Source organism: Chenopodium quinoa, unplaced genomic scaffold, assembly GCF_001683475.1.
Source record: "Chenopodium quinoa cultivar QQ74 unplaced genomic scaffold, ASM168347v1, whole genome shotgun sequence".
Taxonomy (NCBI): domain Eukaryota; kingdom Viridiplantae; phylum Streptophyta; class Magnoliopsida; order Caryophyllales; family Amaranthaceae; genus Chenopodium; species Chenopodium quinoa.
Window position 1 is genome coordinate 1,414,322 of NW_018742881.1, and position 22,578 is coordinate 1,436,899.

The window sequence follows — 22,578 nt, forward strand, 5'->3', positions numbered from 1 at the left end:
AATTATGCGTCAATCGGTATAATTAATGTTTATTTCAAATTAATATTTACTTTTAATTATCTTATTCAACACCCCAAAACGTTTGTTATTAGCTTTTGCTTTTTAATGTAAAGGGCCAAATATATTCTCAATCTTAAAAACTTCTAAAGGATTGCTCAATTCATTGGTAAATGAGGGACGCTTTATTTTGATGTTGCTATTAGCTGAACTAATCAAAGCTTTAATGGACCATTAAATCATGTGAAACCTATTGTAAAAGTTAGGGCATGTTCTCTTCATCTTAATTTCAGTTCAATTCAATTCAACTCCAATCAGTTTAGTTCAGTTCAATTCAGCTCCTAATTTCCTTATCTCATAAACAGTTCATTTCAACTCTATTCAGTTCCATTCAGTTCAGCTCCATTCAGTTCAGTAAATCAGAACATGCCCTTACTTGTTTGGTTAACGTAGAAAGTGAAAATTCTCATGAATTTCTAATATATGAGAATTAAGTTCCATAATTAGATTCATGTGAGTTTTTTTAAAGTTATTTATTTAGTAATGATAGACGTAAATTTCCATAGGAATTTAACCAACCGAGGGGGACTAGGTAAATAAATTCTTATATTTCGTGGGAATTAAAAATTCCTAAAAAGTAACCAACTAGTATTTTCCCGTTTTCCCCATTTAACCAAATTTTATTCAACCAAATAGCTTACTCATTTTGCAATATCTAGGAGCTTCTAATTTCCTTGTTTTTTTTAAATGTAAACCAAACAACACCTAGTGAATTAAAATTGAAACCGTTGCTCAATAATAATGTTTAGATGGGTAAAACTGCAAGCTTGTTGCAAATAATAAAAAAAAAAGGTTGAATTTCAATTTGGACATGTTTGTTGATGAATTTTATAGTTAGTTTAGTTTCCTTAAATATATTGTTTGTACCAAATGAATATTCAAAGTTCGTTGTTTTTGGAGTAAATCTTCATAAGTTGTTAAAATTCCCAGTTTGTGAACTTTGTTTGTGTTTAACAATGGATGACATCCATATGAAGATATATGCTCCCTCCGTGTTTTTTTTAAGTGTTACAGTTTGTCCGGTACATAGTTTTAGGCAATTTAATTGACTTAAATAAAATAAGAGGTAAGTGGGGTAGTTGAAGTATTAAAAAATTGTAAAAGAATGATAGTTGGGTTAACAATTTATTGAAAAGTAATGAATATGATATGAAAGATATAATAAAAAAGCAGTGGGTTTGAGTGGGGGCATGAGAGGAGAGAGATATAATATTTTAATGTAACTTTTTGCCAAAAAAAAAGTGTAACACTTAAAAAAACATGGCCGAAAATGGGAAGTGTAACACTTAAAAAAACACTAAGGGCATGGTTGTCCATTCACAATAAATTTTGGCGATTTTGATTTTTTTTTGTTAACGGTATTTAACATCCCCAAAATAATTACTCCGCAAAAGTGATGAAAGGTAGGAAGTAGTCAATTCTCAATTACTCTATAAAGAAGACAAAATACAAAGAATTGTGATATGTGAATGATAGTTTTGATTTGCATTGAAAAACTTTCATAATAATAAATGCTTGCTTGCGTTGTATCAAACACAGTAAAAAAGAAAAAGACAACATTAATTACAAAAAGTCAAGTTAAGGCACGATATAGCCATAAAGGGGATTTTGTTCTGAAACAGAAAAATAAGCCATGGGGATTAGGCCAGGCTAATAAAAATATGTACTTGTAGTAATGAAAGGATATCTTGATTCAAAATGTTTTTTTTTTTTTTTTTTTTTTTTTTTAAAAAAAAAAAGAAGGATAGGGCAAGCCCCTAAAGAAATAAACACACAACTAAAACAAGAAAACGAAAGCTAAAACACTAGCTAACATGATGCCACAACTCACAAGGGCACATCTAACCAATCTTATTAGTAGGCACCATACGAGACAAAGCGACACCCCAAATCCTCCAATTATAGGAAAAAAAGATAATTACCACCGTGTGTATCGCACGGGCCCTAACATGAAAATTTTAAGGTTTAACCGTATGTACCTTGCTTGAAACAGACAAAAAACGCGGAAAGAATATGTAGTGTTTTGTAAAGAACATATATAACTGTTTTATAAAGAACATTCAATTTTATTTTTTTTAAGGAAAAATTGTCAAAAATAATACAAACTTTGAACGGTCCACCAAAAACAAGTCAAACTTTTATTTCTAAATAATACAAACTTTGCAAAGTATCCGCTTTAAACATGTTATTTTACTTGCAACCTAAAAAACCGGTTAATTATTTTTTTCTTTTTAATAAATTGGTTTGACAATGTAATTAACTCTTAATAACAACTTTAATTATGATTAATTAACAATTTAAATATTTTTAAAGTTTTTTAAAAAAATATTTTTAAAATTTTGGGAAAAAGTAAAAAATGCCTCCTCCACCAGCCACATACTACCGGCGCCAGCCTCCCTCCCAAGTCCCACGGCGTCGGCCGCTCTCAGTTCCCGTCGACCCCCTTTCCCTCCCCCGCGCGTCGCAGTACCCCCTTCCCTCTTCCCAGCAACCAACGAACCCCCTTCCCCGACAACCAGCGAATCCCTTTCCCCCAAAACCATTCCTCCTATGCAAAACAACCAAAAACCCATCTCCCACCCTCGAAATTTTTTTAATACTTCAATTGTAAAAGAAAGAAAGTGGTTTTTCGCTGTAGTTTAATATGTTGGGTGAATTTATTTATTTATTTTTTTTGGTTGTAATTAATTGGGAAAAATTAACTTTTTTTTTTTTTGAAGCAATGGCAAAAATTAACTTAAATGGTTGTAAGTTTGTAACCCACAATATGAGTAATGTATTTTTACCGATTATAATAGGCAAAATTTTCTTTTTTAAGTGATACATTAGTTTCTGCGTGGTGTATAAGAGTATTTTTATTAGGTGCTTAAAAAACATTAGAAAATACAATGAAAATGATAGTTTATTCGTGAGAGAAAAATGATACTTTGTACTCTTTTTTTTTTTTTTTTTTTCTTTTAATGCAACTCTGTAGTCTGTACTTCATAGGAAATAATGTACATGCATAGTTTTATTATATTTCTCGTCTCATGGTTTTTTCACTTTACTATCGCACCCCAGGAGAAGTATTGGCGCATAAATCTTATGTATTTTGCAACAAACATGATGGTAAAGTGGTAAATATTAACGTTCATATGTATAAAGTACAATAAATAAGTGAAAAGTACTATTAAAGTCATGTTTTATTTTCTTCACTTTATTTTTATCGAATTGGAATTATTTTAATATCTAAAACTGAAATTATTTTTATTGATCCTCTATAAAATAAATGTTTTCTGTAAAGTTATTGATTTTTATTGAAGTGAAATTATTTTTACTAAACTAAACTGGACTTATTTTAGTAAATTAAATTATTTTTAGTGAGCTAAAGTTATTTCTACTAGAGACTTTCTTATATTATTTTTTTTTTATTTTTTTAAGGCGAAGAGTAGAATAAGGCCTGAATGGTGTAATGTTAATGATATAGATTTTTTTTTAATTAAAACAAATAAATATGTAAGTGAAACGGTACATAAAATATTATAACGTTGTGACATATACTAGTACTAATAAGACAACCTATATTCTAATGGTATAAGATCATTTACTATCAAAAGCAATTTTCGTTCAATGAGTGGCCCCAATTTAAAAAAGTCTCATAATAAATGCCTTTTCCACTATGGGATCTCCCATTTTGAGATCCCGTAATCATTCTTCTTATAATCCCCAGCATCCATTCTCATATCACGCACGGAAGATGCCTTGCTCCCAACAACTTCTTCAAACCAATCAACTTTGACGGTTATGTTTGCAACAACTAAAAGCTCCGGCAAAAATCATCATCAGATATAGCAGCGGAGCACTCATTAAGGAATCTACGTTCAACCTCAATAACGCCAAAGTATTTATAGCAGAAGCTTCAACTCTTCATAAAAGAGTCCAACCAGCTCTTCAAAGTGGCTTTCAGATCATTTAAATTGAAAGTGATAATCTATTAGTCATCAAATCAATAAAAGACATTTAGTCAGTACCTTGGTAGACTGAGCATGTTTATCAAAGACACTCACTCTCAACTCCCCTTTCTCGATTCCTCTATTATTGGATTATATATCCAACACATCTACCGAGAGGCAAATTGCACAACAGATTGGATATCTAATATTCTAATGTAGGTCTTTTAAATTAGTATATAGTATTGTGGTTGTATGGATATTGATGTTTGAAATAACTCAAGTTTGTTTACTATTCTTTCTTCTAAAACCTTTATAGATGTCAAATTAACATGATGATACCCTCCCATACCTGACCTTGATGCATATGTGCCCAGATGCACTCTTGTACACCACTCACACTTCTTTATATTTCTCTTCTCTTAGAGCATACCCAATGGATGACCCAAAATATTTGGTCATGGATTATTATATAATTTATTTCTCTTTCCACTCATCCATGACCAACTCACATGACCAAAGACTCCCAATGGTTGCCCAAAATTACTTTGGTCATGATTTTCTCTCTCCTACTTTTACTATACCCCACCATATAATCTCTCTCTTCTATCCCACCATACAATTAAAATTGTTGTTAAAAACATAATAATTCCTATAATTGTTGCACATAATTAAAATTTAAAATGCTTAATGATAAATATAATTATACAATAATTGTAATCAATGATGTATTATTGAAGCGCAAATGTAAAATACATGGACACTTAATTTAAAAGCTCGTTAAGTAATAATAATAAACGATAGTAAGATAACACATGCATGATTAGAACACATTATTTAGCATTAGCTAAAACATACACTAAGCATAATTACTTAAATAAAATACTCTTAAAGGCTTAATAATACATCATTACTGCCTATTATAAGACTCCCCATATCTAAGCCATAAATGTTCCACTAAATCTGACTTCAAGGCTCTATGGGTAACTTCATCACGAACTCGCCATGTAAGTCTCCAAATTAGCTGGTCGGTTACTATTGTTGCTAAATTGAAATGGTCCTTGAGAGTTTCTTCTACTTGAAGACGGGGGTTCAGCTTGCTCATATTCATTTGGATCATCATACCTTGGATCATAATATCTTGCGTATGTATCTCGCTCATCCTCGACGATCATGTTGTGTAAGATGATGCAAGCTATCATAATTTTTCCAAGCATTGATACATCACGAGCCAGAGCAGGATGCCGCACAATGGAAAAACGAGCTTGTAGTACTCCAAATGCACGTTCGACATCCTTTCGCTGACCTTCTTGCTTTTTGGCGAAAAGACCCTCTTTTTCAATTTAGGGGAGAGATATTGTGGGAATGAATGCCGCCCATGTAGGATATATACCATCAGTGAGATAATATCCCATATTGTATTGGTGGCCATTAACGATATAGTTAACCGAAGGTGCACGACCTTCGAATATATCATTAAATAATGGAGACCTGTCAAGAACATTTATATCATTACATCTACCTGGCGTCCTGAAAAAAGCATGCCAGATCCAAAGGTCTTGTGATGCCACAACTTCTAAAATCATAGTGGGCTTATTAGCTCTCCCGAAAAACATGCCCTTCAATATTAAAGGACAATTCTTCCATCGCCAATGCATACAATCAATGGACCCCATCATCCCTGGAAAGCCTCGACGTTCTCCATCTCGTAGGAGTCTGGCCATATCCTCTTCATCAGGTCTTCTCAGATAGTCGTCACTAAAATAAGAGACAACTCCTTCAACAAAATGTTGTAAGGAGTCTTGCGCAAGAGATGCACTAATCCGTAAGTAGTCGTCAACGAAATCAGCAGCAGTTCCATATGCAAGTAATCTTAAAGCCACGGTGCATTTCTGCAATGCTGATGCTCCAAATCTACCAGTAGCATCTTGCCGTTGTTGAAAGAACTGATGACGTTCTTCTAAAGTATGCACAATACGGAGAAAGACTTGCTTTCTCATGCAAAATCTCCGACGGAACAAGTTTGGAGGGAACACCGGAGGATCAGCAAAATAGTCATTCCATAAACGTTTGTGTCCGTCTTCACGATCCCTTTCGACCAGCGTCCTTGGTGCCCTTGGAACTTGATTAACCATTTGAAAGAATTCAACTGGATTGGTCATTATGAATTCATCCATCATTCGATCAACAAGACGATTTGCTTGCCTCCGTCTCTCATAACGTCGGTTGTAGTCATCATCGAAATTTTGATTTGTGTTGGCAGATGAATTGGAAGAGTTAGAAGATGAGTTGGACGAATTAGAACTCTCAGACATTTTCAAAGCTAAGGAAGCTTCTTTGATGAGAGAGCTAATAGATTATTGGTTGAGTGAAACCAAATTAAAACATATAGCAATATATAGAACAATGTACGAACTTTAATAATAGTGTGTTGTTGTAATGCTATCATTCACCATAAAAAATAATGTACTGAAAAGAAGCTTCAATGTGATTTCATATCAATAGGTTGTGTGGTCATTTTTATGACTTATCAAAATCAATAATTGCTTCACTTTTTCAGAAGAGTAAGTCTTTGGTTTTTCCAGTGAACAATCACATCAAATTATACACCATCATTTATCAGAAAAATACAAATACGTAAGTTCATGTGAGCAATGCACAATTTTTGTTATTGTTACATCACATCAATGTCAGTAATGCCATTAATGCACAACTTTTTAAGAATAGTAAACTATTTAAATATGACAGTCATACATCACATAATAGTACAACTATATTAGAGCTATTTAAAAACAGCATAATGACTACACATTAATTGATAATAAATAACAACTTAAACAACATGATTATAACTTCAAGTACAAAAGCGGTTACTAAACAACAAACTAATCATTCTAGAATATAACACTACTACATTTTGAAGAAATAATTTAATTGGATGGGAATAATATCTTCACTAAATTGTTCCTTCCTTCTTGATCCTCTTCTGATAAGTATGGCTTTGCTTCAAGTAACTTGAACAATTCCAAGTTGATTTTCCTTTGCTTTCGTGCTTCTCTCTCCCTTTCTAGCTGGGCATTTTCAGCTTCTTTCTCTCTCTCGAACCTCAACTTCATCATCTCCATCTCAGTTTCAGATTGCCTTGTTATGTTCATGTTTTGAATAGTAAGCAACCATTGCTGAGAATTTTCCGTCGCCATGTTCATAACTTTGTTCTTACCTTTATTTTTGGTACAATCATCAATAGAGGGGAAGCCTGAACACCCAGCATCACCACTGGTCGGTGTATCTGGGTTTGTTGAAGACGAGTAATTACCAGCTTCATTAATTCAAGATCTCTTTGAAACACTGGACTGGGTTGCTGTCTTCTGCTTACTTGTCTCGACTGGATCTTCATTTTCGCCCATATTTGTTCATTTTTCAGAATATCCCAAGCATGCATATCTTGGAAAACTTTACTGGTATTTTTCCTAGTTTTGTCATCTCTATAAATTCTACGCGCAATCTTAATAACATCGTTGTCAGAGTGACCACTTCCTCTCCTTGATGCAGCATGTGCATACGCACCAGAAAATTTTGAACAATTAGCACTTAGCCTTTTCCACCGACATCTAAGTGGCTCCAAAGCCCTTACACTTAGCAAATCATCCTTCTTAATCTCTTCAGTACCTTGTTCAAATTGCCTCTCTCTAAATAATCTAACATTATTAAACATTGCCTCAACTTTTGCCCAGAATTTATTCCCCTTTTGGTTGGTATTTGTTTTTTTTTTATCTTTACTTACCTCAAGCCAAGCTCTCACAAGGACCTCATCTTCAGCGTGCGACCAAAAATTCCTTCGATCCGTATTGCCTCTACCTCCGCCTCCTACATCCCCACCTTCATTTTCTTCAGCTTCATCATCATTATCGTCATCAGAGTCAGCAGTTGATCTATATGACCAATTAAAGTTTGAATTTGCACCTTCACCTTCTGACATGTTAAAATGTTGCGACATAGGGAAGGATGTTTCATTTTCAGCAAATTGACGATTTTGAAAAGGTGAGTGTCCTTCAGATGGAAGAACATTTTGAGAATATGAGAAGTTAAGAACTTGTTGTGGTCGTAAAGGGAATTGTGATATAGAACTTGGATTTGTGAAATTGATGTTATTCATTCCATAATTTGGAAACTGTGGAAAAATTTGTGAGTTTGGTTCTACTTGAGAGTTGAGATCTATTTGATAATCAGAAAATGAAGGTTGAGTATTTGAATTTTTTTTCGATTTTGAAGGATTTTTTTTCCGATTGGATTTATCCATATTCAATAGTTTTTTGGATTTTGTAGATAAAAAAAAATTAATTTAAAAGGAATGAATTGAGCTAAATGAAGAAAATGAGCGAAATGAAGAAATTGAGCTAAATGAAGGAATTGAGCTTAATGAGAAGTTGTTCAAAATACCTCAATATTGGTCTCTTTTTATAGAGAAAAAAAAATAAAGACGTTGGTAAATTTTTTTTTATTTGTATTTTTTTTATTTATTACCGTTGCAAAAATTTGCAATGATAATAATCTAGCCGTTGTATGCATGTGTGGTGTCATCCAACAATATTGCCGTTGGTGTCATATGTTGCAAGTACATGCAACTTTTCCTTTTTCTTCCTCCAATTATAACATGCCACTTGTCATTTACATTTTCATAAGCACATTTCTAGTTTGGTCATCTTTAAGACCTGGTCATCACTTTTTTCCATCAATTTTTTCTTTGTTTCGTTTTTTTAATATAAAAACTCTACTATCTCTCCTCATGACCAAAGACTTGGTCATCCATTGGCCTCACTCTTATATCCAATATCCATTACTTCATCCGTCCCCGAAAGAACGACCCTTTTGGATTGATTTCGCAGTCTTAGACATATGAGATATCTGTCTAACACGCAGATTTTAAGAAAGTTAAATAAAAAGAAGTAAAAGTATATTGGAAGAATAAATTTATATGGGGTTTGTAAAAAAGTAGAGAGAGAAAGTATTAAAAGTACATGAAAATACAAAATTTTATATGAGAAAGCTAATTTTACGCAAATATTGCTGTAAATTGCTGGGTATTTAAATGCAAATGGGTCGATAATTTTGAGACTAAAATCAGGCCAAAAGACTGTTGGGGACGGAGGGAGTACTAATTAAATAAACTATTCCATCCGTCCCATAATTACAGGCAAATATATCATTTTGGGTATCCTAAAATGTTCGTCTGATTACTAAAAATAACACCCAATCATTACTTACTTTTTACCTTTTCTATACAAAATAAACACATACCTAAAAATCATTAATTACCTTTTTTTTTCATACAAAATACACACATACCTAAAAAATCATTACACGTACTTAATTTTTAACTTTTCCATATAATATTCTCTACTTTTTATTATCCCTATACAAGATTCTTTACTTTTTATCTTTTCAATACAATATTCCTCTACTTTTCCATCCTCTTTAAAACTGTATTTTTTTAGAGTTATTTGCATGTAATTATGGGATAGAGGGAGTACTCCGTACATACTTTGTACTCTATATATATTAACCACAATCTCTCTCTCTCATTATTTTTTTAATTGATTTATAATATGTAATTCCTTAACAAATCAACACAGTATTCTACTACCTCCGTTACATATGATTTGCAACGATACTACCTCCGTTACATATTATTTGCAACGGAGGTAGTAAAATGTTTATCTCAACAACCTAAATTCCGCATGTGTGAAATTGTTGCAATGTTAAAAAATAGAGACGTATAATATATTAATATGTATGCATGACTAATAAGGAACATGAAGAGAGAAAAGTTCAAATAAAGGTACATGGCGCCAAAGGAAAGAGAAATACTACCTCCGTTAATTGTTATCTGCAATTTTGGGGTATTATTTGAGAGATATAAAATATTCCAAAGTTGCAGATAACAATTAACGGGGGTAGAATAATTAAATATATATCATTAAATGTTTTTTTTTTTTTTTTTTTGACAGATCATTAAATGTTTTTAAAAAGAAAAATGCATCACTTTTAAAAGTTGGCCTACCATAGAAAGTGTGAGTAATTTTACTACAAAAGCTAAGTTGCCTAGCTAGCTTTTGCTACAATTCATGTCCAAACTTATAATTTCTCTCCTCTCTTTTGAGATTGAGCTCATACATGTTTGGGATTGAGCTCATACATGTAGTATCATTTTGTTTAGTTACACAATATCTAATCACGTATAAAATGTGGAGGTTGAAGATAGCACAAGGGACAAATGAGCCATACTTGTACAGTACCAACAACTTTATGGGGCGCCAAACTTGGGAGTTTGATCCCAACTATGGCACCCCCGAAGAGAGAGAGGAGGTTGAAAAAATTCGCAGTAACTTCTATGAAAAACGCTTTCAAATTAAGGCTTGTGGTGATCTCATTTGGCGCCATCAGGTTTGATTTTTTACTAATGAACATTATTGCAAAATATTAGGCCACATATATGTATATAACATTAATTGAATAACATTTAATTCCTACGTGAGAAAAACTTCAAGCAAACAATACCTCAAGTGAAGGTGGAGGATGGGGAGGAGATCACACTCGAAGCCGCCTCAACGACGATGAAGAGAGCTGCGCGTTACCTTATAGCTTTGCAAGCTGAGGATGGCCATTGGCCTGCTGATACTGCTTTTCCTCTATTTCACATCCCTCCTTTGGTTAGTTGTACATACGTCTTTCTTTAATAATTTTTGAAAAATTCTAACCTTTAAAAGTTTGATTATTCTTAGAACTCTAATAAAGTTTGTTCGTATTAAACTAAAAGAATTTATTCTTGCATACACGTAAGTATATAATTAACCATGAGAGAATATTTGTTGTGTGTTTTTCATTGATTAAATGTTGATATATATATATATATAAAGTATTCTAGGTTACCCTAGGTTAAAATATGAAGATATACACTAAATAATATACAAATTAAAAAATTATTTACATAATCTTTCAAATTCTTTAACATACTTAACTTTATTTTGCTATAGGTATTTTGCTTATACGTAACAGGACATCTAAATTCTATTATCTCAGCTCAACACCGAACAGAAATTTTTCGTACCATTTACAATCATCAGGTGATCATTCTTGACTTATATTCATGATCAAACTTATACGGCCAAGCGTGCTAGCTAGTCAAAGAGTTAGCTAGAATTGTTATAGAACATTTATTGGAAATGTTGGAACAAGAAAAATATATGCTCATATTATATAACAAGATTATTGTTGTTATGGCAGAATGAAGATGGAGGTTGGGGATTTCATTGTGAAGGACCTAGCACAATGTTTTGTACCGTGCTCAATTACATTTGTTTGCGGATGCTTGGTGTAGGACCTGATGAAGGTGATCACAACGCGTGCCCTAGAGCTCGCAAATGGATCCTTGACCATGGCAGCGCTACACTTATTCCTTCCTGGGGGAAAACTTGGCTCTGTGTAAGTCCTGATGGAAAAATGCGTTTTAGAGACCATAAAATTAGATTTAACAGTATATTATTATATGCTGAAATTCATTATAGAGGCTAAGCCGTGAAGGGAACTCAAGGTTATTAAAATCGGGATTCTACATTGAATTGGAAGGGCCTCTAAAATTAAATCGTAGAAGGTCATTAAAGTCGTAAGATTCTATGGATATGCAATATCAAGATGTCACATCCAAATTTAATTGAAAATATTTAAATTTAAGTTTAAAATCTAATTATTAATATAAAATAGTTGTTTATCCACGTACAAAGGAACCAATAATTGACAATAAATAATGTTGTAGGCATGTTTTGAACTTGTAAGGTGTTCGCTAGTTAAGAGAAATATGTAGAATCGTAAATCAAATCGTATGATATACGTAAATCGTAAGATTCTAAGATTTAAATCGGAATTTTAATGACAATGAGGGAACTTATTTAACTTTAGAATTATAATCCTACTAAATGATCAAGATTAAGAATATTTAATTTCTCTTAGATTTGTGTATTCTTTCAGATACTTGGTCTATATGATTGGTCCGGATGTAACCCAATGCAACCCGAGTTATTTCTTCTTCCAACCTTTCTTCCAATGCATATCGGTCGGTATACATACAGTAATTTTTTATTTTATTTATTTACTGATATTTATTTTTTCTGAAATTAATGAATCGCTTATATAACACTTTCAAATTACACATACTTAAGACTATAATATGATTTAAATGTAGGTAAAAATGTGGTGCTACACTCGAATGGTGCTAATGCCAATGTCATACTTATATGGAAAAAGGTTTGTGGGTCCAATAACACCACTAATTAAGCAACTTAAAAAAGAACTCTACAACGAACCCTTTGACCAAATTAGTTGGAGGAAAGCTCGTCATTCCTGTGCTGCGGTAAGATCCTCCTATATTTTAATTAAAGTATTTATGTGCCCTATTTATTTGCAACAATGTGGCTTACCTACTCTTTAATCAAAGGGGTGATTCATAGCTCGTGTTTATAACGAAGTAAAAAATTTACAATTTGGGTAAGAAAAATATAAGCTTAGAGAAGAACCCTTTCTACTAAACACAAACCTAAATAATATGTCGCGTAAGATCTTGTTTCATTTATTCTTATGCTTTGTTTTAATGCACACATTTAAGTACATTTATCTTTATCACGTGGCATACTCCGTATTAACTAGTATTAATGAATATGCTAGCTTGTAGCCTTGTATGCGATTGATGACAATCAACGATAATAAAGAGCGAAAACAAGTAAACAACAAAGACAAGGAAGATGAGTTATCGTGAGAACTCAGTGTCAGGAGTAAACCCATCAATCCACTATAAAGTAATTTGATGATGATGATTACAAGCTCTCAAACAACCATGAAAGTTCACACCTCTTCTAATTCTCTCTCTTAAACCCTAAGAAGATGAACTAATACAAGTTGCTTTTCTTTCTCTATAATTATCATATCATACCCTAATTAATGATATAACATGAAGTCATGAATATATATATTGTGCAAGGCATATTAAATAATCCTACGCTCATTAAGCATCCATGTCCTTTAATCGCGAATCAGGTAAAACATGGCCAAGTGGATTTGGGCGAACCCACCCTGCTTTGTGCGGGCCCTCATCTTTATTTGTATTTTCAATTTTTAACTTCTTATACATAACCCTCACTTACGAAGTAATATTCTATATTGATTGGATCCAAAAAACTAGTTCAAAATTTTAATACTACCTCCGGTTCAAATTACTCGCAACTTTGGGGTATTATTTAAGAGATATAAAATATTCCAAAGTTGCGAATAATTTTGACCGGAAGTAGTAATACTCGTACAGATTACTTCGTACGGAGTAATATTAGTTATAATTCCAAGGCCAGTAGCTATTCAGTAGTGATATAAAACCTTGATATATAATTAGGAAAAAGATATATGCAGCCCTAAGGGCTGCATATAAGAAGCTAAAAATAGAAAGGAAAAACAATAAATAACCATTTATTACACCAACTCGTGAATTGTCGATAAATTCCCAACTTAATACTAAAAAAGGAAGTATATTAAATACTTATATGCAGCCCTAAGGGCTGCATATAGCATTACCCATATAATTAATATATCCTTTGTTTATTTTTAATTGCATCGTTTTGTATGCTAAAGTATTTACATGCACCCTATATTGACTAACCTTTGGAAATTCATAATTAATATTAACACGTGGGATTTTGTTACATTATTTGTTTAAATTTGTGCTTTAATTTCATAATGAGTAACAACATTTAACTAATGGTCTGAATTTATTCATTGACAAGAATGAAAATAAAATAATTGCAATTATATAAACGTGGAAGTAAAATTAGTTTATTGCGGTACCAATTAGATATTTAATTAAATGATGATCAGTGGCGGAGCTAGGGTGGGTTCATTGAACTCACTGATTTTTTGATAAAAATTAAAAACTTTTTTTTAAAAAAAAAAAAAATCAAAATAGGTTTAAATAGAATATTTGTGTATTATATGACAACAAGTAAAGTTGTAGCCCAGTGGTTATTTTTACCTCCCATCACACAAGAGTTTGTGGGTTCAAAACCCATAACTCACACTTTTTTTTTTAATTTTGTTTCCTGAGCTTTCCCTGCTTCCAGCTTTCCTCTTCCTCATTCCCCCAAATTGCAAAACCCTAACTTCTTCCTCCTTCTCTTAATCTCTTCCCGTTCTTCCTCCTTCAGTCCTTCTCTTCCCGTTCTTCCTCCTTCTCTTCCCGGCGCAACACGGCAGCAGTCAGCAGAACGCCAGAACACGATGGCAGCGGCAGCGCACCAGCCACTCACCCAGCAGGCCAGCAGACCCACCGTCGTCCGTCACAGCACTGACAGCCTCACAGCCGTGTATCGGTGTATGTAGGTAAGTGAATTTGGGGATTTTTTTTTTGCAAATGTAATTTACTTCTCAATTTGGGGATTTTTTTTTGCTAAATCATTGAATACTTGAAATTCATATGCTAAATTGCTAATATACATTACGAATTGCCAATTTTTTGTAAATTGCTGAAGTTTGGTTATAATTATCTAATTTACTTCTCAAGTTCTCAATTTGGGGATTTTTTTTTGTTACATTGTTGAATTTCATATGCTATTTTCTGTATTTCGTTTTCTGCCTTCTAGTTTTCATAATTTCATATGCTATTTCGTTTTCTGCCGTCTAGATTTCGTTTACTAATTGAGTAATTGACTGTAATCTTTAATTACGATAGTTTTAATTTGGGTAGAAATGTTTATAAGTGTCATTGATTTACAACTCCAAGAGCTCAATAGTAGATTTGATGAAGAAAATATGGAGTTACTTATTGTGTGTCATGCTTAAACCCGATCAATTCATTTGCGGCATTTGATATGCAAAAGTTGTTGAGACTTGCTGAGTTATATCCCAAAGAGTTTCCAACTAATGATATGTCGATGACTGCACTTCGTCATGAGCTTCAATTTTATATTAATGATGTGCGCCAAGATGCAAGGTTTGGAGACTTGAAGGGTATTTCATGAGCTTTCTATGATGCTTGTTGAAACAAATAAGCATACTACTTACAACTTAGTTTACTTGCTTATAAGACTAGCATTGATCCTTCCGGTTGCAACTGCAAGCGTGGAACGAGTGTTTTCCTCAATGACATACGTAAAAAATAAGTTGCGAAATAGTATGGGTGATCAACTATTGAATGATAATTTAGTCACTTTTCTTGAAAATAAGTTTATTTTCAAGAGTTAGTGATGATGATGTATTGGAACGCTTCCAAAGTATGAAGACTCGAAGAATGCTTCTGTAGTCTTTTTTCTTTTTTTTCATTTTTCTATGTGTAATCTATTTGTAATCCATAGTTTGAACTTATTTATGTACTGAATATTTAATTATTGTATTTTTATTCCTTTGTTAATTATGATTTCAAATTTCGGAAGTTTCGAACCCACACTTCGAAAATCCTGGTGACGCCACTGATGATGATGACCATACGCAGGAAGATCTCTTTTACCCTCACCAGTTGATTCAAGATTTGATTTGGGACACATTACATTACTTTGTGGAGCCTTTCTTTACTCGGTGGCCCCTAAACCAGTTAGTTCGAAAGAGAGCTTTGGAGGTTACTATGAAGCACATTCATTACGAAGACGAAGACAGTAATTACATAACACTTGCATGTGTGGAAAAGGTAATACTAGTATTTTAAAAAATTTGCTATTGTAGAAGTGTCAATTCAGGTCATCATCAAGACATCAATTGGGTTAGGTTTAAGTTAGGTTTAGTTGGATGCGTGCCTGGGTGGAGTAATTTTGAATTTTAGTACATCTTGTTAAATGGTTGTACTTATCCAGATCATATTATATTCCAGATTGGGATATTTCGTCATTTCTTGTTTGGTAGGTTTGTTTGACTTGTTTTAAAATTAGTCAGTTTTTAAAACCTTTGCTCTAAGCTATATATATATACTTCTTCCATCCGTTTTTTTTTTTCGTTGGTACGTTTCTTTTATCGCATTCGCCTATACACAAGTTAAATGATTAAAATATCTAATTATCAACAAGTAAAATTATTTTTAAAAAAAAAGTTGATGTTAATAATATACTCTGTATATTGAGCCAGGTGGAATAATTCATTTAACCTAGGTTGGTAGATTTGAACAAGATCACGTATAACAATGTTTCATCATAGTTATAAATCACAAATGTTAGGCAAAGAAAAATTTATGAATAATTTCTTAAGATAAAGCGTGTCAACTAAAAAAGAACGAGTATTGTTTTTCAATTTCTTCGGTCTATAGAAACACTCTTAGATTTTCAAAAAGTGACATTAACAGGATTCATCATCAATTGCTCCGTATTTGTTCTTGATTTATAGTCAAACATGTCTAGCTTGGAATGAGATATAGCACGCACAAGCCACGTGCCTACGTACCCATAAGGCGAAATTTTTTGAAAATTCTTTTACTTAAAGGCAAAAGCTAATGAGCGCTCTCGGGACGTTAGATAAGAGAATTGAAGTGTAAATATTAGAGTAAAATTAACATTAATTACACTGAACGACCCGTAATTTTGCCATAAATTCCTAACTTAATACAATTTTAACCAATACAATTTATCCTTATCTAACGCCCCGGGACGGTCGTTAGCAAGATCCATACTTAAATTGCATGTACGGAGTATTTTGTACTACTTTTTCTGTCCCATAATTTCGTGCCGGTATTTTTTTAGGTGTCCCAAGATGTTGTGTCCATTTCTAAAAATTGCGCATAATTATAACTCCATTTACTTTTTATCTTTCCTATACAAAATATACGTATACCAAAAAAATATTACTTATTTTTTATATTTTTCATACAATATTCTCTATTTATCTTTCCAATAGAAATATTCCTCTATTTCCACCATTTTTCTTAATTACCATATTTCTTGAGAAATAGGCAATAAATAATGGAACGAAGGAAGTACTCCGTACCTAAGAGTGATTTTTGTACAGGTGCTATGTATGTTGGCATGTTGGGTGGAAAATCCCGAAGGAGATGATTTCAAGAAACATCTTGCTAGAATTTCGGATTATATATGGATATCCGAGGATGGATTAAAAGTGCAGGGTATTGGGAGCCAACAATGGGATTGTGGACTATCTGTCCAAGCATTGTTAGCTTCAAATCTGGGCCTTGATGAAATTGGACCTGCTTTAAACAAAGCTCACTTCTACATCAAAGAGTCACAGGTACGGTGTTACACATTTTCTTAAACGTGACTAATGATAGTTTTTCTTCACCTTATTCTTACATATTTATCTAATTACCTTATTTATATTCACATGATGCGTACGTTCAGTTCAATTTAGTTCAGCCCCAATCAATTTCGTTCAATTCAGTTATTTTCAATAAATCGGAACAAGCTCTTAGTCTCTAACGTATATTTTAATGCATGGTGTAAATTATCAAACCAAAATAGTGCTTTATTTATTAATTTATGAAAAATTAGTGGTCAACATAAATATAACACGAGTATGTTGGAAAGTAAAAAATAAAAACAATGTATCTATTGTGATTTGTGAAACATATTGTAATTTGTGATTTATATGTTGGGCCTTGTTAGATTCAATTTGATTAAGTTTATCAATATGATTAACAAAATTTGTTTATCAAATGGAAAAATTGTAAATAAATCAACAACTTTTTATTAAATATGGGTCCCACTGTTATTGATATATTTACAAAAATGTCTGGTTGACTGGGTAATTATGTTGTTTTATTTACCATTTTGCCATTTGATAAATAAATTTTGTTTATCAAATTGATTAAGTGGGGCTTCCTCGATCATAATATCAACTTTTATACTTCCTCCGTTCTATTAATATTGCAACAAGGAGGAAATTACGTATCCCAAAGCACATTTTATATGCTAAATATCTATAATTGTGTAAGAGTAAAAAATATAAAAAATTGATATTGTGAAAGTATTTTATGAGACGAATCCAATAAGATCCTACATGACTATATTTTACTTAATGTATAAATCTATATTATAAATTCAAACAAGAGTGATGAGTAGTGCAAAAAGTCCATTATTGCAATATTAATAGAACAGAGAAAGTATATTTTACTAAAATAAAATTATACTCCGTAATATAAATATTAATGGTACAATATCTGCATTGACAAGCGTGGAAATCAAATTATTATAATAATTTATTTTATTTTTTTTAAAAAAGGGGTATGTGCTCTATACTGAACAATCTTAAATTGTAGATAAAGAAAAATCCATCTGGAGACTTCAAAAGTATGTATCGTCACATCTCGAAGGGAGCTTGGGGATTCTCTGCTCCAGATCATGGTTGGCAAGTTTCTGATTGCACTGCTGAAGCTCTTAAGGTAGTCCTTTATCTTTTCATTAATGCAATTGTACCTTTTTAATTTGTTAATTATATAGTTTCCTCTAATTTTCTACTTGTATTTGTTATATCAAGTGTTGCTTAATCTTATCAACGATGCCCCCTGAAATTGTTGGAGAAAAGATGGACACTAAGCATATTTTTGATTCCGTCAATTTCTTGCTTTCTTTACAGGTACGCTATATGTAGTGTTCACATGCATGTACTCTTTTCGTGTTTGAACAAGTGTTTAATAAGTGTTACACATACTAAATGTGACCGTGTTTTAATAAGTGTTACACTATTTTTTTTAGCAAAAAAAACTACATTTTAATATTATATTTCTCTCATTTCATGGTTCCCACATAAATTCGTTACTAATTTTTTTTTTAATTTTATTATTATTATTTATTTTCTCTCACATTCATTACTTTTCAATAAATCATTAATCCTACTATCTGAAGGTGTTACTTACACAAATACACTTTATACATGAACACGGAAATACTCATACTAGTATAATACTACATATTTAACAATATTCTTAATTACCACTCCTTGATTTTATTATTGCAGAGTAAAAATGGAGGGCTTACTGCCTGGGAGCCAGCAAGAGGTTACAAATGGTTAGAAGTGAGTAAATAATTTCCATATTGTTAACAAAATTATATTAGATAGGTTAGAATTATCTTGAAAACAAAATGATTATTATTTTATACGGAGTATAAGATAAAACGACTACTACAAATGATATTTTAGACGATTGGAGTATGTTTTTAACGCAATCTCTAAATATGAACTTATGTTCTTTTGTACCATTTCAGGTTATTAACTCAACAGATTTCTTTGCCAATGTTATCGTTGAGCACGAGTGAGTGTTCAAATTTAAGTGTAAATTAACGTTAGGAAATTCAACATTTGTTATTATTTTTTTGAATGGCTAGCAATATGTACATATATAAGAAGATTGTCCCGTGATGCACATTATATATTTTAGGTACGTAGAGTGTACGAGTTCGGTAATACAAGCTCTAGTATTGTTCAAGAAGTTATATCCAAGCCATAGGAAGAAAGAGATTGAAACTCTAATCACAAAAGCTGTTGAATACCTTGAGAACTCTCAATTTTCTGATGGATCTTGGTATGTAGCTACATTTATATTATTATGTGTATTACATAAAATTGATTAATGTAGTCAATTATAATTTGAATGTTGACAAGGCAAAAATAAAAGGGTTGTGTATACCTCCTAGTTCCTACCAAGATAAAATGCACCCTTACTAAATCTAAACCAAATTACCTATATTTAGATAACGAAATTATTATTTATATAAGATATAACATTACATTGATCGATATAATACTGGGTGTAGGTACGGAAATTGGGGAATTTGCTTCACGTATGGGACATTTTTTGCTCTTAAAGGGCTAGCCGTGACAGGAAAGACATACGATAATTGTGCAGCCATTAGAAAGGGTGTTGAATTTCTTCTCGCAACACAAATGGAGGATGGTGGCTGGGGTGAGAGCTACCTTTCATGTCACAAGGAGGTAATTTAGTTCATAACTTCTTGTTATGAGAAACAAAAACTTATCATGAATTATTAACAAGAGAAAACATTACATGTTTTAGTGAGATTATTTATCCTAACTTTCTTTTTCTTTAAATTCAGTATTTTTCTAAATTTTAGTCCTTTAGCATTTTGCATACTTGTTGAAGTATAATATTTATACAATTATACTTATGTATGTATTGCTCTCATGGATATAACAAAAGAAACTTGTGCCACTTCCAAAATCCAATTTGGTCCAAACTGCGTGGGCTTTGATGGGTCTACTCCATGGTGGGCAGGTACATTCTAACTTATAGAATTATAATTCCTTTGCTTTTTTGAAGTGCTCCACTTTGAAGTTTGAACAATCTACATATCAATGCAAGATTTTTATCAGTAAGATCTTTAATAATCAATAACTATAAATTATGAAATGTAAATATTTGAAGCCATAGTTTGAAAAGATTCTAACAAATATTCACATACCATGTTTAATTAATCTTATATATAAAGCACAAATATTAGTCAAAGAGGGGAAAGTTCACATTTTGTTCTCGTTTTCTTACAAATTTTGATCTTTTTATGATTTTAAAAAATAAATAATTAAAGATTAAAGGTCTTCAATTGATAAACACCTTGTTAAAGTGATTAGAGTAAAATAAGATTAAAAAAGGAGTATTTAAAAATAAGTAAATTTACTAATGGGCCCTTGATATTACAAATATTAATGGGTTTTTATCTGTTTATCTTTGAGTGGAAGAACCATTATTATTTATTGAAATTTCAACTCTTAAAAAATCTATATACACTAAGTGGTGCAAGGTGTACCCAAGTTTTTTTTTTTTTTTTTTTTTCTTACTCGACGATTCATTGAGCAATATTCATCAAAATGAGCAAAATATAGTCTTAGATACACTTTGTATCCGAATGTATATAAAATTGTCCTAGACTCTTACTAAATTTTATATATTTATTAATCTTAATCAGGCAAATAGGGACCTTAGTCCTCTACACCGTGCAGCAAAACACACACACACACACACACACACATATATATATATATATTGATGTTTAGAGAGCCACAAGGGCGATCCCAGGACCTCCTAAGATCGGGAGGGAAGCTCTGACCACTTGAGCTATCCCTCACTCTCCCAAAACATATATATTTAATTGCTCATACTAATTAATTTATCCCACTAATTTATTTACCAATAAGTTTCAATTAGGTGACTTTATTCTCTTTTAATCAACATAATTTGTCAAATCCCACCATATTTTCTCTAATTTCATCAATTTATGATAACAAACTATTTTCACTATTTTCGTGTGAATGGTGTTCAACTTTAATCAACAATAATACCTCTACTAAACATGCTTGTCCATGAAAAATGACTTACGTAGTTTTTGGATATAAAAAAAGTAATATTCCCTCTTTATTATGTGAGGAATAAATGCTCAAAAGAGGCATTGTATTAAGGGACAGAGGGATACGGTATGTAATTTCAATCTAATATATATATATATATATATATATATATATATATATATATATATATATATATAAAGGGGAGTTTTTCCCCAAGTTTTTAGAGAGCCACGTAGGATTTAATTTTCTTAGCGCCATGTAGGATTATAAATTTAAGTGGTAGCCAATTAAATAAGAAATTATTAATTTCTTTTACAATTAAATAATTCAAATGCCACGTAAGCAAAATTGGCGAATGAGATTTTAAAGTTTAAATTAATTAAGTACAAAATATTATCTTTTGAGGTTAGGATTTTTTTTTTTTTTTTTTTTTTTTTTTTTTTTTTTGAGGAAATTAGGAATTTTATCTAATATTTTAAAACTAATATAATAACAATTTTAATCACATATATATGATTTTATTTTTTTTTAAAAAAAAATACTAACAAACCGTGCATCGCACGGGCTTCATAAGTATATATATATAAAGGGGAGTTTTTTCCCGAGTTTTTAGAGAGCCATATAGGATTTAATATTTTTTAGCGCGCCACGTAAGATAAACAGTTTTAGTGGTAGCCAATTAAATACGAGATTATTAATTTCTTTTAGAATTAAATAATTTAAATGACACGTAAGCAAAATTGGCGAATGAGGTTTTCCAGTTTAAATTAATTAAATATAAAATATTATCTTTTGATATCAGGAATTTTATCTAAATATATAAGAAATTTTAGCACATAAATATATTTATAATTTTTTTTAAAATAAAATTTAAACAAACCGTGCATCGCACGGGCTTCATCTAGTGACTTCTATTTTGAAAGTTAAATTAATTTTGTTTTTCATATGTTGTGTATCGTCAAAAATAGGAAATTACGGGAACGTCCTTGAAGACGTGCATATTAAATTATCCATTGTACAGGAATTATTTCTCATTGTGGGCACTTGCTGAATATATCAAGATTGTTCCATTACCTTCAACCAACTCTGTTTAATTATATTTTTATTTATTTCCAAGAATGCCCTTCTTTATTAATTTATGTACCTATTGTTTCAATTAATTTTTCGGGATGAAGAATATATGTAATATTCACTTCTAAATATGAAATAAAACGGCAGAGAGTTTTTCAATTGACATTATTACTTGATGCAATGTATAACATAGTTT

The 22,578-nt window shown here is 31.6% G+C and overlaps 3 protein-coding genes across 3 annotated transcripts; 1 reads left to right on the forward strand and 2 right to left on the reverse strand.

Annotated features, from left to right (window-relative positions):
* Positions 1–4,978: 4,978 nt before the first annotated feature.
* LOC110726649 lies at positions 4,979–6,301 on the reverse strand. Its single transcript, XM_021906119.1, has 2 exons — positions 5,380–6,301; positions 4,979–5,319 (listed from the first exon to the last, which is right to left on the reverse strand). Exons 1-2 carry the CDS (start codon positions 6,299–6,301, stop codon positions 4,979–4,981), a joined length of 1,263 nt encoding a protein of 420 aa, XP_021761811.1.
* Positions 6,302–7,188: 887 nt separating this feature from the next.
* LOC110726650 lies at positions 7,189–8,142 on the reverse strand. The gene has a single exon (XM_021906121.1). The coding sequence runs from the start codon at positions 8,140–8,142 to the stop codon at positions 7,189–7,191; it is 954 nt and encodes a 317-aa protein (XP_021761813.1).
* A 1,757-nt stretch (positions 8,143–9,899) lies between these two features.
* Positions 9,900–22,405, forward strand: LOC110726651 (beta-amyrin synthase-like). The gene is made up of 17 exons (XM_021906122.1): positions 9,900–10,428; positions 10,509–10,696; positions 11,021–11,110; positions 11,271–11,468; positions 12,012–12,093; positions 12,224–12,393; positions 15,511–15,702; positions 17,007–17,243; positions 18,271–18,393; positions 18,489–18,587; positions 18,969–19,025; positions 19,217–19,263; positions 19,390–19,533; positions 19,766–19,943; positions 20,170–20,244; positions 20,933–20,965; positions 22,280–22,405. The coding sequence occupies exons 1-17, from the start codon at positions 10,161–10,163 to the stop codon at positions 22,403–22,405; spliced, it is 2,307 nt and encodes a 768-aa protein (XP_021761814.1). The 5' UTR covers positions 9,900–10,160.
* The last annotated feature ends 173 nt before the right edge of the window (positions 22,406–22,578 follow it).